We start from the raw sequence: 14190 nt of genomic DNA on the forward strand, positions 1-14190 counted from the left end.
CTGGAATTGCATGTAATTAACTTATAAATACGGTACTTACAAGAACAGGTATATTAAATATACTTTTATTCATAAAAATAATTAAATGGCAAATTTGTGCTACATTATAGCCTATTTATAGATATATTACAGCAATGGGTTTACCAATACATTACAGACTTACCAATCAATAACCAAATTGTAGCATAAGTGATGCCCAATATTCCTATGCATTTCATTCATGGAGGATGGCTGGAATTGTTAGTAAAGAACTAATGCTGCACGAACCCCCCCCCCCCTCCTTCCTTTCAATGGGACCAGAAATGATAACAGTACAAATTTTTCAGTTCTATACATTGGCATTAATGCACAAAAATGGTCAAAGGTTCAGAACCAATCATAAGAATGCACAAAAATGGCCAAAGGTTCAGAACCAATCATAAGCCTCTCTGAAATACTGTATTTTTTGATGTTTTGCAAACATGTATGAAATAGGCAACAGCATATTTTAAATATTTGTATCTACACACCTCTACCAATTATTATTCCACACTTGGCTGCAGGTACAGTGAAAGTAACTTCTTGCTTGTCACCCATTTGGTTGGGTGGCTGCATTCCTCCTGGTCTTCTGTCCCAACCACCGGGCCCTCCTGGTCCGGGACCATACTCGCCCCCTGGTCCTCCGCGACCCATTCTATCAAAAGGTGGTGGAGGGCCACCTCGACCTCGTCCTCTTCCCATATCATTGTCCCTGCGCTGGAAAGAATATCGTTAACAGTTATTAGTGAACATAATTCGCAAATATTGTACATGTCTCTGGGAAAATTTTACAAAAACATCCAATTTGTGATAACAGCCAGACAACTTTACATGTGTTTTTGACCCCATGCCGAAGCAAGAAAATGGCACCAACATAGAGGACCATGGAGTGATTTCTATTTAGGTTCAGGGTTACATTCAAACAAATTTAACCATTTCAGGATGGCTGGTTTGGAACAAAACCAGAACCACATGGCAAATATACAAATAGTTTTCTCTTTTTTGTTTATTTATATTAGGGATGGGTCGATATGAAATTTTGGCAGATACCGGTAAAGTACAGATATAAAATTTACCGATACCGATCCGATATAAAATTAGAAATTGTCCTTGAAGAACCTGAAAGGTTCACTGACCTCTTTAATAAGTGTGTGTTTCAAGGTGACTGCAGTGCAAGATAAATTGCATATTTAGACATTTACTTTTTTGGAAAGTAGGGCATGGATATTATCAATAAAAATTACAACAAAATGGCAAAATTTTGCACTAAATTATCAGATAATAATCGATATATCGGATCGGTAAAATAATCGGTAATTTTATCGATAAATTGATACACCGATATGCCTATATCGGCCCATACCGATTAATCCGTCCAATCCCTAATTTATATGCATATAAAGATATGACATACTGGAATGTCAAATATTGTTACTACATTTAACAAACTCATTTCGGAAATGTCCTTCGAAGCAACAACGCAAGATTTTAATTGTTTTTTTTTCTCTAAGAAGTATCTAAAGATTATCAAAGTAACTTTGCAGTTCTAGGACTCCTGTCATCCTGCAAAAACAAAAAAACCGATAATCTATGAATGTCAATTACAGTCAAGTCTCGATTCTACGTCCCCGAATATAACGACCCTCTCCAAGTAATGACCCTTTTCCCAGGAAAATCGGCCGAAAAATACGTTATATATGTATTGCTGTTGCTTGTATTGTAGAATTATTTCTCCTGTAGTTTATGGTTCGTACAAGGTTATAAACCCAAAATTTTACAACCTTTCGGAAGAACACATACTTCCTCCATCAGACATTTATTCTTAGTTTCATGAATGTTGCAGTTATAATATTGTAAAAATGTCTGATGAAGGTGCATGAACAGAAATAAGCTGTCACGTGTTGACTCACGGCATGTCAAGTGGTTGGTCACAGTGTTTTTAGGCTTGGTGTGCAGTGGGCAGAAAACCATTGCTGGTACAATAGATGCTCCCGCGAGGTTAATGATGTAATATGGTTTTGCAGGTGCAAGCCCATAGCGCAGCTGGAAGCTTGAAATCATTTGTAGAATGAGTGTCATGCATGGAGAGAAAGTCATGAGTGAAGGTTGTGTCAGGAAATGGTGCCGGAAATTTCAAGAGGGAAGAACTCATGTGTGTGATTAAGGAGGACAAGGAAGACAGTCTGTTGTGCTGGATGACCTTGAATGAGTGGATAACATGGTTTACGAATACTGCCACTTCACAATATACAGTACACAAAGAGTCAAGAATTTCCTGAAATTGGGCAACCCCCTCTATGAGACAGCCTGTGAGGCTGGGTTATCAAGTTTTGTGCAAGATGGGTACCAAAATTAGGAGCTGATGGATGGTGTTTGAGAATGGCAGATTCCCTGGTGGCAACGAGGGTATACAGAAGAAAGTGCGTTCACTGACAAATGCCTGATGAATTTAGATGGCAATTATGTTGTAAAATAGTTCACATGTGCAACTTTCATGTATAACAAATATATGTTTTCCTTATTTCATGCCTCTCGGGAAGTTTGATTTCCGAATAGCACTCTTGTAATTTACCCAGTATTACAGTGCACACCAGACTAGACAAGTTTAGTACAGCATCTCACAAGGTGCAGAGGATGTTTTTGTACAAACATTAACAGAAGGATAATGGAAGCCATGAATAAGCCAGGGGAGAAGATAAGTGTCATGTGAATTCTAGAGCTTTGTGCACAACTGGACTGTGGTCTCAATGAGATGCAGAAGGTGACAGAAGATTGTAAAGTGTTTGCAAAGTTGGTACCAGTCGACACCCAAAATAAAGTGGATAAGAGTAAATATCTGCTCTAATCTGTTGGACGAGCTTGTAGCCAATCATGAAAAGTTCTCTCCTGATCTGGTGACCTTATGAAATTTGGGCATATCTTTATGATCCGGAGATGAAGAAATTAGTCCTTCCACACCGCTTCTCTCCAAGGCCTAAGAAGGTTGTGAAGAAATACATATACAACAAACAATGCCCACCTGAATTTTTTCCAAGATAATTTAAAAGTTGTGTTCAATGTTTGTGCAAATGCATTTATTGCAATAAAGACAATGTTGCAATCATGATCTTATGTCACATTATCTCTTAAGAAAGCTAGAACTGCATACATCATTACTCATTTTTTACCAAGAGGCTTTCACAGGTTAGGCATTCTTGCCTAAATCACATTTTTCACATGTATAAAGATAAAAAAGAGGAAATCAGTTTAGTGCATACTTTTTTTAAATTGTTTCATTTTATATTTTCAACCGGTATATTAATGATAAAGCTCTACTTTTGCAACCATTGTTAAAAAAACAGCTTTGTGGTACAGCACACAACAGAAAAACTTTGTAATTGTTACAACAATAATGAAGAAAACAAAAATCCCTGATTTATACAGTTTGCTTCAATTGTAATCTCCTTAAGTTAATAAATTATTATTTTAATACTGAAAGCTGGCATGCATCAGTTTCAAGAAGTCTTTAATACAACCAAGCTGATCAAATAATCACATAGTGGTAATGATGTATTTACCATGTGATTACTTTTGCTTCAACACTGTATTTCACTGCAAAATTATTTACTAGATATAAATCACAGGTACATTAGTAGCCTACATTATTTTAACTTAAGGACTAAAAAAAAAAATCTATAACATGTATACTAAGATACATCATAATGTGTATATCTATTTACTCAATTTACTCCCAACATATTATATCGCACCCCTCTGTGCCATACACATGCATGTGCATGCGCCCACACACTACTAGAGCTTCAGTTTCTATAACTAGAGTTTATTATATATAATATCACAGACTTATGCCACTATTCCATTACCTGGATCTTCAGAATAAGCATTTATATGATATTTTACGACCTCTCTATCATGTGCTATTTCAATAATAACGAATGACATGCTTGCTTGCTTTAGTAATTGTCTATTACTTAACGTATGTTGTTATAGGAGAATATAACTATAGTGCTAATTCTAGCTTTAACACTATAAGATAATGATCAAAAACAGTTTTGCACGCTTACAGGAATGAAGTAGTAGCCACTGTCTTACCTTCCATTCTCAGAAGCACTTTACCAGAAGCATGATCCAAAATCCATTCTTCACTTTGTTTCTGGCTACACATTTCAGACTGAAATATCAGCACCACTTAAACTGTGGAGTTGAAGACAACCATCTTTGTGCAAGGAGGGAGAAAGACGAAAAGAAACTGGTAATGTGGCAAACTAAAAGTTTACCCCCTTCCCCCAGGTACGTCCACATCAAATTTCAGGGATTGCCTCACCACATTCCCATAATCATTGGCAGACATTCTGGATTCCAGATGACAATACCGAAACAAAATGAAAAAGCTCTGAAACATTCCACTGACTTTTGGGCATGAAGCAAAATTTCGAAGCCATCGTGTCATCCGAGGCAACAAGCATGTCTCACTTTATTTCCTTTTCTTTTTTGTCATGCGAATTGTGAATTTGTGGCACACACAATAAGGTCTCCCCGACACTACTGTTGCCCTCCCAAGAATGAAGACCATCTGCTTTCATTCGCAATGGTTACAGGAGGTGTGAAACTGCTTACCAACACACTGTCGATGAGGTCTTCAATCCGTCTCCTAGCCTGTTCTATTTGGTCTGGCTGCCCTGTTAAGAGACACCTCCTGTCCCCAGGGCCATTGTCACAATCTTGCTGGAACTGCACCCACGCTCCTGTCTCAGTCTGTATCTTCTTAATCATGTCACCACCCTTTCCAATGACAACACCCACCGCTGCCCGTGGGACAGGAACCTTATCACACAAAAGCAACACATTATTAATACAGATAACATCTTTTCATGTTATTTAACAAAGCATGTTCATTTATGGGTAAGGTGGGGCAAACTAGTTAGGGAATAGCCAATTGTTACTGAATGCTTTTTTTTTTAGTTATTCCCTTTCCACAATCCAAATATTAAGGGATGATGAAAGGGGCAAGGGGTAGGGTAAAAAAGGAAATTTATTTACCATATTTACTCATGTATAATGCGCACTTATTTCCAAAATGTTTGCGCCCAAAAACTGTGAATTTGGACAGCCCCATGGAATTACACATGTTTTCACTATGTCACTGCATATAACATGTATATATTAACAGGTGCAAATACAAATTACCAGGTTTGGTTTCTTGAGCAATTAATTATAATTTTAAAAACCATTCAAGTCTGGCCATTTCCCATGATTTTTCACATTGTAACGACCATGTTTTGTAACACCGAGAAAAGCGGTGCAATTTTGGCGGATTTTGTGCACGCACCTCGCGTCATGCAGGATGTGTATCACAATGGTATTTATTGGATGACAAATAGAAAATAACTTCCTGACCATTGCAAATCCATAACATAATTTTGATCTTTCTTTCTTCTACTACCCAATAAGCAATGTGGTTCCAGAAGTGAGTCTTGGGGTGCTAAACACAGTGGAGGGAGAGGGGGGGAGCATGAGTTGGCGGCTCATTGTATGCACAAGAGTATATTCTAATCTTGGTCCACATAGAAACAGGTGACTCCTTGAATAGGTATGATGTCCATTGCTCTTCATCGGTATAGCAACAGATTTACAACCTAAAACTAAGGAAGCCATTCTTGAACCTGAATTGTACTGAGCATTATATATGGGATAATTGTTGCTTTTCCCTATCCAAAAGCAGGGTCCCTATCCAAAAGCAGGGTGCGCATTATACACACGTAAGTATGGTGCTGTATAAATATATATAAAAGGAGTTTAGTATGAGTGGTTCTTTTGATCCATAGGTGGTTATTTGTGTCCGATTTGGGTTTCTGTAAGCCCCTCTTTTTCTCTTTTTGCCCAACTACAGTCACAAGGCAGAGAAATAATGCTGATGGGCAATTCCAGTGGTGTTAAAAGAGTTTGTTTCGGATTACAATGCACTCGGGAGATATGATGAGTTTCAGATCAGTGGCATGAAAGCAGTGGTCCAGTCTCCTACAGATCATGCAGTGTTACAAGATGCCAATGATGCCTGTGTTTTGAAATGCACTACAGAAGCAGTCAGTGGAATGTTAGTAACAGACCTTTGTGAACGAACTTTGTAGGAGATCCAAACATTTCACCTCAAAAAAAGAACTAATTAGAAAATGTGCTATCAATAGACTATGACAAATGAAATGCTACACCACCTATTTTAAGTCTATTCGTAGATGATAGTGATTAACCCATAGCTCTACACACAAAAGCCCAGCAAAACACCACTATAATATTAATTTTTAAAGTTTTGATGAAACTGGTTATATGTAGTTGTCCATCACCAGAGCAAATAGCAGACATGTTATAGTAAAAAAAAAATCTTTCTGCACATAAGCACTTTGTTTGGCATGGGTATGCATTAGTTGACATTTAAAAATTGCATAACAAGAAAATATAATAATCTGGTAGAGTACTCTACCACATATTATTTGGAAGAATAGCAATACCTAATAGAGTGGAACATCGATTTTACATTTTTCAGGGGACCAGGGTGGAAAAACTTGAAATGCAGAAAAATTATATAACATTTTGCATGTTGGGACCATCAAGGTTGAATGTATAATGCATGAAAATGTAAAATCTGGGAACATAAATTCAAAGTTCCAATGTGTATATATATATATAGTGGAACCCCAATTTTACGTTTCCGGTTTCAAACTCCCCAACATAACAAAATGTTTTAAAACTTTCCTTGATTTTACATTTCCCTGCATTTTGATTTCCCAGCTTGGTCCCTTGAAAAACTTAAAAATTGAGGTTCCACTGTATATCACATTTTAACATGCTACTGCTAACAAGACAAACATGTAAATCTGAAAATAGTAATCTTAATCTTTAAATGAAAAAAAAAAATCTTACATGTACAAGTACAAATTGCTATCCTACTACAGGGCAACCTTGTGTTTTTCAGGGGACACACTAAAGAACTTAGCATGTAGGAACATGTAATATATAAGGAAGTTTTTTTAAAATGTCACCTTTTTTTGGGACCTTGAAAGTAAAACAATGTGGAGAAATTTAAAATCTGGAAAAATCAGTCTTCCACTGTAATTGCAAATTATTGAGATTTGTTTGTAAAATTTTAAAAAAATACAAACAAAATATTTTAAATGGTGCATGTCTTTCAAAGACAAAGATGGCATGATTTCTCCATTTTAAAGGTATCATTATGAAATATTGCTTACTTTAGGGACATAACACCTTCAGGAGTCCTACTTTGAAGTCCACTTATGCTCAGGCTAATTGGTACCCAACCTACCATGGTATCCCAATCTCTGGTATGAATGAGCCTCTTTCAGTTCTTCAGGAGTAAACTCACAGATGTACATCGAGATGTGCACATACACGAAAACATTCTGGGGACACACATTTGTTTTTGACAAACACAATGTGAGAATACACCCAAACGTTTATTATTGGAGAGTTCAAAGGGTACAAGGTGCATTCCTGCCATGTTTAGCATTGCTTTTAAGCAACTTTTGGCTAACTAGAATAACGAGAATGAATGATTAAGATGAAATTTACGGAGGGCACTCGCATACTCAGATCAGAACTGCCCCAGAGGCAGCTCCATATGAATACATAAAACAATGCAAAATGACAAAACTACTCTTACGTACATTCAACTTTTATTCACCGTTAACGTGTTTACATATACAGCATGTTAAGTGTGTGTGTGTACAAACATACATCTCACAATCACATTCTAAATGAACTATTGCACTCGGACCATGTGACTGACAAAAAAAAAGTCCAAAATGAAAATGGGAACTAATAAAACTGCAGTTATGACATGCATGTATTTACTGTATTTTCATGTTGAGGGAAGGGTTACTTTTATGCAAAGTAGCATTCCACTTAAAATAAAACATCTTACACTATTTCTTAAAATAAACTGATATCACTAATATAACAAGTAAAAAGGAGGAAGTTGTGAAATAGCTTATTTGTTGCATTCAATAAATATTCACATGGATTCTCCATTTTACATTCCCCTTACTCCCTAATGGTGTCAATACAACAAAACCTTCCATATGTTAAGGTCTTAACAGGGTTTCCTACTTATTTTGACAAAACTAAATTCCTGGGTTTCTACAGGTAATTTAGACAATTTTAGACTTGCAGATCTTTTGGTGGCATTTCAACCACGTTTTAACATTTTTGTGTAGAATATCTTCCATTAAGAAGCTGGTTCAAGAAAAAGTGCAAATTTCTTTCCATTTCTTAATCTTGGCCAAAAAAAACAAAAACAACTGGATTTTTAAGTTTCCAGGCATCTGGGTATATTTTCAATATATCCGAACTTGGCTGTTACGCCCATAGGTTGATTTCCTCAAAAGTTTTGAAGGTTTTCTAGGTGATTTAAAAATATATGATCAAGAATCTACTGTATTTGAAAATTGTTGAGCTTAAGAAATTATCCAAGAGGATTCTTGTTTATAGAAAATCCAGATTTCAAAATATCTGATATCCATTTTGGATGCAACAGATAATTTGGATAATACAGCTATCTGGATATCAGATATCCTGATATCAAAGTATTGAGATAACCTGTGTCTGCAAATGGCTATTTACTTTTTCAAGTTCAGCAAGTTATTCTGGGAAGAATGGTCTGGAATTAAGAAAATAATTACCATGTAAAGGATCAGGACATCAAACAATGTTACATTCTTAACTGTAACCCTTTTACATTTTTGTTACGGTGGAAAACTGCATTTACACTGACCTTAGTAATGTAGATATAGATCTGTTTTAGTTTAAAAAAAAAGGTAAACATTTAAAAAATCTGCTGAGAATCCATAAAATGAATAAACAGATAGATTAGAAGAGGACTTTGAGAGAATCTATACAGTAGAATTAATATGACAATATGCGAGGAGCCCCAAAACAGATAAATAACAAACTGTCCAGAGAATCAATACATTCAGGTATTTCAGATAATTGTATAATCTGAATATGAAAATATCAAATTTCGGGATAGAAAATTATCACAAAATCTACATGCTATACATACATATGTAAAAAAAACCTCTGTCAGGGTTTACGGGCAATCAATTGAATGTTGCATTGCATCCTTAACTTCATGCACGCACCTATCAATAGTCACATAATAATCCTAAGTCAAAAACTTCTGAATGTACATGCACGGGTTTCCTTAGATAATAAATAAATTATACAATTAGAGAATATAAACATGCAGAATGGAGTGTTGCACAAAATGAATGCCAGAACATTAAACTGCACCACAGACAACACTCCTTCAGATGCCTGAACATGCTAATACACAATTTCAATGGGAAGGAAATCAATTTTCAAAACAAAAACAAACTTCCTTCAGCATCAGAAAACTTGTGGGAAACTCTGGCATGTAAGGAGATTTGCATTACCGAGAAACAATGTAAAACATGAAACGGCTGCAATTACTGAACAATACTTATAACCCCTACCTCTGCTGAATCGGGACCACCTCCGTATTCACTGAATCCTTGGTTTGGCCCACGTTGACCACGGGTAAAGGCCTGATGAGAAACGAAACTATCAAAGGACAAAAGCAAACCATGCTCCCAACATCCAATGCAGGTATTGGAGAAGGGATAGTTGGGAACCATAACTACAGTTCCCACTACGTAACACACTTGGGGACAACACCCTAATTTTTTTAAAAAATTATGCAAGTTGCTCCTACTTATGCAGCTAACCAAATAGACAAAGCAAGCATGTTATTCATCATTCTTAAAAATAGCACATGATACAAGTATTAAGCAATAAAGCTACATTCTTCAGAGCAACAATTTAACCACAAATTTCCTTAGCATACAAGTAACCTTTATACCTATTCAAATTATAACAATCTGGATGTGAAAATAAGTGTACTTCAACTACCCTACAAGAATAACTGCATAGCACCCAAAATACACGTCCTCCAGGCACACCTTTCAACAATATGAACTAATCCATTTATTGACAAATAGGCCTGGATCTACTATACAAGTGATTTTTTATGCTCTTTCAATAACATTAAAATACATTCTTAATGTCACATCATAAGTATGTTTCATAAAAATGCCAAAGGCAAGCAGTGCACAAAAAATGACTAAAAAAATAGGTGACGAACTTCTATAATCTGTAAAATTCCTAGCTGGTAAATCAAGCAATACATAAAACTTTTAACAGAAGTCATACCTTTTTCATCAGGCATTACAAGGCGAAATAAATAGTGCTGAAGTGAATATTTACCTGCATTTCTTTCTCTGCTATCAGGTCATACACAAGCTGTTTTGCATACTGGAAGAGGAAAAAATAAAAACAAAAATTATTCATGAATTCTGGTAATTCAAGGCAAGGCCAGGTTTAGCATTAAATGCAGGAAAAAACACTAAACTAAGCCCATTCTGCAAACACTACATGTATGTTACACCCACAAATGCACAGAAGAAATATGTAAATTAGCAAAGCTCAGTCAGGATTAGTTGACCATCTAGTAATACTCTTATTTTAATATTTCATGTTCTTCATGTTAAGTATACAGTGAGTCACATAATTATTCAGACACACAGTAAATTTCTAACGTTTATGAGCGGGAAGGGAGTGAAATCTGTGTACAGCGTTGAAGTTGATTTTCGTTTAAAAAATGTCATGTTGGTCGATAAAAGGTTAAAAAACGAACATCAGCAACAATATAACGAAGGATGAATCCCTACCGTTGCAAAAATAGTGCCACAAAATTATTTGGACACATAGTAAATGTTAACGTAAATTTGCGATACAGTGACAATTTCGATTTACGAATTGATTCATACTCTGTTCATATATATTAACTCTGGTTTCCTGTAGGTTTCTGTAGCAATTACGATCGCGTTTTGTTTAACAAAGTTGTGATATAAGAACATTTTCTATGTAGAAATAGGTCGAAGAGGAAAGGAAAGTTCATTTGAACAACGTCAGTTAGTGATATGGCACCACGCTAAGGGTAAAACTTACCGTACAATTGCCTCAATGTTGAAAATGAAAAAAGTACAGTTGCAGATATTATTAAGCGATTTAAAGATGAAGACAGGATCGAGTCCCATGGTCATACAGGGAGACCAAGAATTTTTTCCCCCAGAGAAGAGACAGTAATCTTGAGGAAAATTAAAAAAAAAACAAAGATGAGTGCTCCATTGGTGTGTGCTGAGATAGCTGAGGAGTGTGGAAAGCATAGTCATCCTGAAACTATACGAAGAGTGCTCAGAAGGGCAAACTATCATGGCCGTGTAGCCAGGAGAAAGCCATTTGTAAGTAAGCCAAACAGGACAAAAAGACTGGTGTTCGCAAAGGAACACTTAGGAAAGGATCAGACATGGTGGAATCGGGTAATTTTCACTGACGAGAGTAAATTCAATATTTGTGAGTCAGATGGGAGGGTAACAGTGTGGCGTAAACCAAATGAGGAGCTCCGAGGGAAAAATTTGCAAGCAACAGTGAAGCACGGGGGTGGTCACGTAATGGTTTGGGGCTGCATGTCGGCCCAAGGCGTTGGTAAATTGGCTTTCATCGAACAGACAATGGACAGGTACCTTTACCTTGACATTCTGAAGTCAAATCTAAAGACTAGTGCTGAAATGATGGGCATTCTTTGTAACTTTATGTTTTATCAAGATAATGACCCGAAGCACACTTCCCGCGTAGTACAAGAATGGTTATTGTACAACTGCCCAAAAGTGCTCCATCCTCCACCGCAGTCTCCAGACTTGAACGTCATTGAGCACCTCTGGTGTAAGTTGGAAAAAGAAGTGAGGAAAACACCTATAACCTCGAAGGCAGACCTCAAGGAGAGACTTCAACATGAATGGGCCAACATATCGCCAGTGTACACCAGAAAATTGGTAGATAGTATGCCAAATCGTTTATCCGAGGTATTAAAATTGAAAGGGATGCCTACCAGATACTGACATTTCTGTTCGTTGCTTTTCAAGCGTGTTTTCCTGTCTCTCCTTCCATGTGTCCGAATAATTTTGTTTAACCCACAAACAATGTTTGTTTTGTTTAATGAAAATATTTTACTAATATATTATATTAAACATAATTGAAGATAATTAACAGTGTGCTCATATTGTGTTTTGTTTGTTAAATAAATATTAAACATTTATCATCGTATTATATCACGGCTACGTCAGTAAATATTCAGAAATCTTATCTGTCCGAATAATTATGTGACTCACCGTATATTTCTATAATACTGAAGTGTTGGCATAAGGAACAATGGAGGAACAATCTTCCCTCATAAAAACTGTCACAAAATTACTTGGGTTTCACCAGATAGCATTACAGAAAACCAAATAGACCATATAACAATAAGCAGGAAGTTTAGGAGATCGCTAATGGATGTAAGAAATAAAAGAGGAGCAGATGTAGCCAGCGACCATCATCTTGTGGTAGCCAAATTTAAGTTAAAAATAATGTCAACATCCAAGAAGTTCGAAGGAAGAAAAAAGAAAATTAATGTTCAAAGATTGACAGAGAAAGAAAAACAAAAGGAATTTAAATTAGAAATAAATAATAGATTACAAGCTCTCTCGGAAAGTACACAGCATGAACCAGATATTGAAACAAATTGGGAAAATGTGAAGAAAATCTACTTAGAAACTGGAGAGAAGGTACTTGGAATTAGAAATCAACTACAAAAAGACTGGATGTCTGAAGACACTTGGGAAGTAATAAGAAATAGGAAAGAAGCAAAACAAAAAATAAACCAAAGCAGAACAAGACTACAGAAAGCAGCAGTCCAAACAGAGTACTCGGAAATAGATAAAAAGGTGAAGAAATGTGTGAGGAGAGATAAGAGGAAATGGGTAGAGGACTTAGCACAAAATGCAGAAGAGGCAGAAAAGAGAGGTGACTTAAAACAGTTGTATGACATAACTAAGAAATTATCCAGAAAAACATTCAGGAAGAGTAAACCGGTGAGAGACAGAAATGGTAATCTATTGCTAACCCAAGAACAACAAATGGAAAGATGGAGAGAATGTTTTTCAGACATATTGAATAGAGATGGGAAAAGAGAAGAAGAAACCTTTAATCAAACAAGAACAGAAGGAAATAGAAAAGATACCAAAATTAAATTAGGGCCCCCAACTAGAGCAGAAGTTAGGCTAGCAATAAAGCAAATGAAGAATGGCAAGGCTCCTGGAATGGATAACATAAATCCGGAACTAATTAAAGCTAATGTGGAAACTTCCATTGATCTCTTACAACCTATGTTAGAGAAAATATGGAATGAAGAAAAAGTTCCATTAGAATGGAGAGAAGGTTTAATAGTAAAGCTGCCAAAAAAGGGAGATACAACTAACTGTAAAAACTGGAGGGGAATTACTTTGCTAAGTATACCAAGCAAGATACTATCGAGAATAATCTTAAATAGAGTGAAGGATGTTGTAGAATCAAGATTGAGGAAAGAACAAGCTGGTTTCCGCAGACAACGTAGTTGTGTCGATTTAATAAATACTCTAAGAATAATTCTGGAACAAAACAATGAATGGCAAGCCACCTTATATCTTACGTTCATCGATTTTGAAAAGGCTTTTGACTCACTAAATAGAAGAGTCATGTGACAGACACTAGCAGAATATGGCATTCCAACGAAGGTATTAAACCTAATGAAAGATATGTACGAAGGTTTTAGGTGCAAAATCCTACATGAAGGGCAGCTTACAGAATACATAGATGTTACAAATGGAGTGAGACAGGGCTGCATTCTATCTCCGACAATATTTCTGCTAGTACTAGATGCAGTTATGAAGAAAACGATGGGTTGCAGGAAAAGAGGAATACAATGGGGACTCAAAGATAGACTAGAAGATCTAGATTTTGCGGACGACATCTGCTCATTATATCAAAGACTTGGCGACATGAAGGAGAAACTAAAAAGACTACAGGAAGAAGCAAAGATAGCAGGACTCACTATTAATGTGAACAAGACTAAAGAAATGAGAGTCAATACAAGAGGAAAAGAAAAATTGAATGTTTGTCATGAGCTGGTTGAACAAGTAGAGTCATTTACATACTTAGGAAGTGTCATAACAAAAGAAGGAGGTTCAGATGAAGACATACAAAATAGAATCAAGAAAGCCAATG

General features: G+C 36.1%; 1 protein-coding gene across 1 annotated transcript in view; it reads right to left on the bottom strand.

Moving 5' to 3' along the window:
- The window catches only part of LOC145987038 (far upstream element-binding protein 2-like), a 30932-nt gene extending 18550 nt beyond the window's left edge, over positions 1-12382 (bottom strand). The window contains exons 1-5 of the mRNA XM_083121500.1: positions 12362-12382; positions 10315-10362; positions 9525-9596; positions 4636-4842; positions 510-735 (exon numbers count right to left, since the gene is read on the bottom strand). Coding sequence (XP_082977626.1) covers positions 510-735; positions 4636-4842; positions 9525-9596; positions 10315-10362; positions 12362-12382 — 574 coding nt within the window. The remainder of the gene's footprint in view (positions 1-509; positions 736-4635; positions 4843-9524; positions 9597-10314; positions 10363-12361) is intronic.
- Between the last annotated feature and the right edge of the window lie 1808 nt (positions 12383-14190).

This window comes from Lepisma saccharinum, chromosome 1 (genome assembly GCF_977018435.1).
Source record: "Lepisma saccharinum chromosome 1, izLepSacc3.1, whole genome shotgun sequence".
In the NCBI taxonomy this organism is placed as follows: domain Eukaryota; kingdom Metazoa; phylum Arthropoda; class Insecta; order Zygentoma; family Lepismatidae; genus Lepisma; species Lepisma saccharinum.